At 60.8% G+C, this 1528-nt stretch overlaps 1 protein-coding gene across 1 annotated transcript in view; it reads right to left on the bottom strand.

The window, feature by feature from the left end:
* MMP28 (matrix metallopeptidase 28) overlaps positions 1 to 1528 on the bottom strand; it is a gene marked incomplete at its 5' end in the record, with an annotated part of 6492 nt that overhangs the window by 2020 nt on the left and 2944 nt on the right. The window contains 3 exons of the mRNA XM_010183419.1: positions 21 to 89; positions 478 to 723; positions 1329 to 1526. Coding sequence (XP_010181721.1) covers positions 21 to 89; positions 478 to 723; positions 1329 to 1526 — 513 coding nt within the window. The remainder of the gene's footprint in view (positions 1 to 20; positions 90 to 477; positions 724 to 1328; positions 1527 to 1528) is intronic.

Genomic DNA, 1528 nt, shown 5'->3' with positions numbered 1-1528 from the left:
CCTCTGCTGCCGGTCCCCGCCATGAAGGTCCTGGAAGTGAGTGAAGACCTTTCCAGGGAGCTGCACGGCCGAGCCCTTGGGGGGCTTCCCTGCGATGGAGCGAGGGGTGGTGAATTGTGGGGAAGGGGTAAGGGAACGGCTTTTGCCAGCTGGGGAGCTGCCCCGGGGCCCCAAACACTCCTTGTCCCCCTGTCTGGGTCCTGTCCCCCTCTATATGGTGGTGGCAAAGACCCCTTGGTACCCCAAAAAAACCCCACACACTGGTGTTTCCCTGGTTGCAAACAAGCAGGCAGCAAGTCCAACCTTTCCTGCCCTGGATGCGCTGGTACCCATCCCACGTGTCCAACAGCATCTTCATCCCCAGCCACAAAGGGATGGGGCCCATCCCCACCATAGCCCTTGCAGGGCCCTGCTCCCATCCCTGCTCCTCATGGAGCCCCAGAGGAACCCAGGGATGCTTGGGGAAGCCAGGCTCACCGTACAAGTTCTGGACGGCCAAGATGTCATCCCAGCTGAGGACAAAGTCCTTGCCGAGCTTCTTGTAGTAGGGAGACATCAGGGCGCTCCTGACGGGGGAGTGCTCCAGCCCCAGCGTGTGCCCGACCTCGTGCGCCACCACCACGAAGAGGTTGCGCCCTTTGCCGCTGCGCAGGGACCAGCGCTCGGCGCTGTCGAAATGGGCTTCCCCGCGCCGGGGGAAGAAGGCGTGAGCCAGGGCTCCTCCTGGGGACACGAGAACCATCATGGACCGGGACAGGGAGGGAGGTGACCTTGGTTGTGAGCCAAGGTGGGGAGCAGGGCACGCGCGGCTCTGGTTTGCTTAAATAAGCACCGATTTTAGGTATTTAAGAAGTTTAGTGAGAAAAAACAGTGGCTTCCCACAGCGGGTGCAACCCAAACCAGCTCTGCTCCTCAGCGCAGCGGGGTTTGTCTGCTCTGTGGTTTTTGAGTTTGGGTTCTTGTCAGGGACCGAAGCCACCGCAGTGACCCTTGCTGGGAAAGGTGCAAGAAGAGAGAAACCCTGGGCTTTATCCCATGCAGAAAAGCTTATCTGGAAGGTTTATGTCAGGTTCAGAGGATGCAGTCAAGGTGGGAGGGCTCCATGAAGGCCATCACCATGATCCTAGGATGAGCACCTCAACCACCTCACCGGCAGACCCCAGTTGCAGAGCTGGGAGTGGAGACCCCACATCAGAAAGCAAACTGGGAGGTGGCCTTGGTTAATGGGACTGCGGGGGTAGAGCCTCCATCGCTGGCAGCCCGTGAGCATCCCATCCCTCCTCCCCACCTTGTAAAAGAGAAGCTTACGAGGGGGAAGCGACCAGCACCTGGTCCATCGAAGGCGTTGTTGAGCCCGTCGTTGTGGTCCCCGTGGAAGAAGGTCAGGCGGATGTCGGCCGGGCCGTCCTGTGCCTCCCAAAACACCAGCGCGGACACGTTGCTCCAGAGCTGGAAGGCGGCCCTGACGGCCAGGCGCACCTCGTGCTGCGGCAGGTACGGGGGCCAGTTCACCACCCGGTACGTCAGG

The sequence above is a fragment of the Mesitornis unicolor genome, unplaced genomic scaffold, assembly GCF_000695765.1.
Source record: "Mesitornis unicolor isolate BGI_N332 unplaced genomic scaffold, ASM69576v1 scaffold33084, whole genome shotgun sequence".
Classification (NCBI taxonomy): domain Eukaryota; kingdom Metazoa; phylum Chordata; class Aves; order Mesitornithiformes; family Mesitornithidae; genus Mesitornis; species Mesitornis unicolor.
This window is presented reverse-complemented; position numbering and strand designations above follow the sequence as displayed.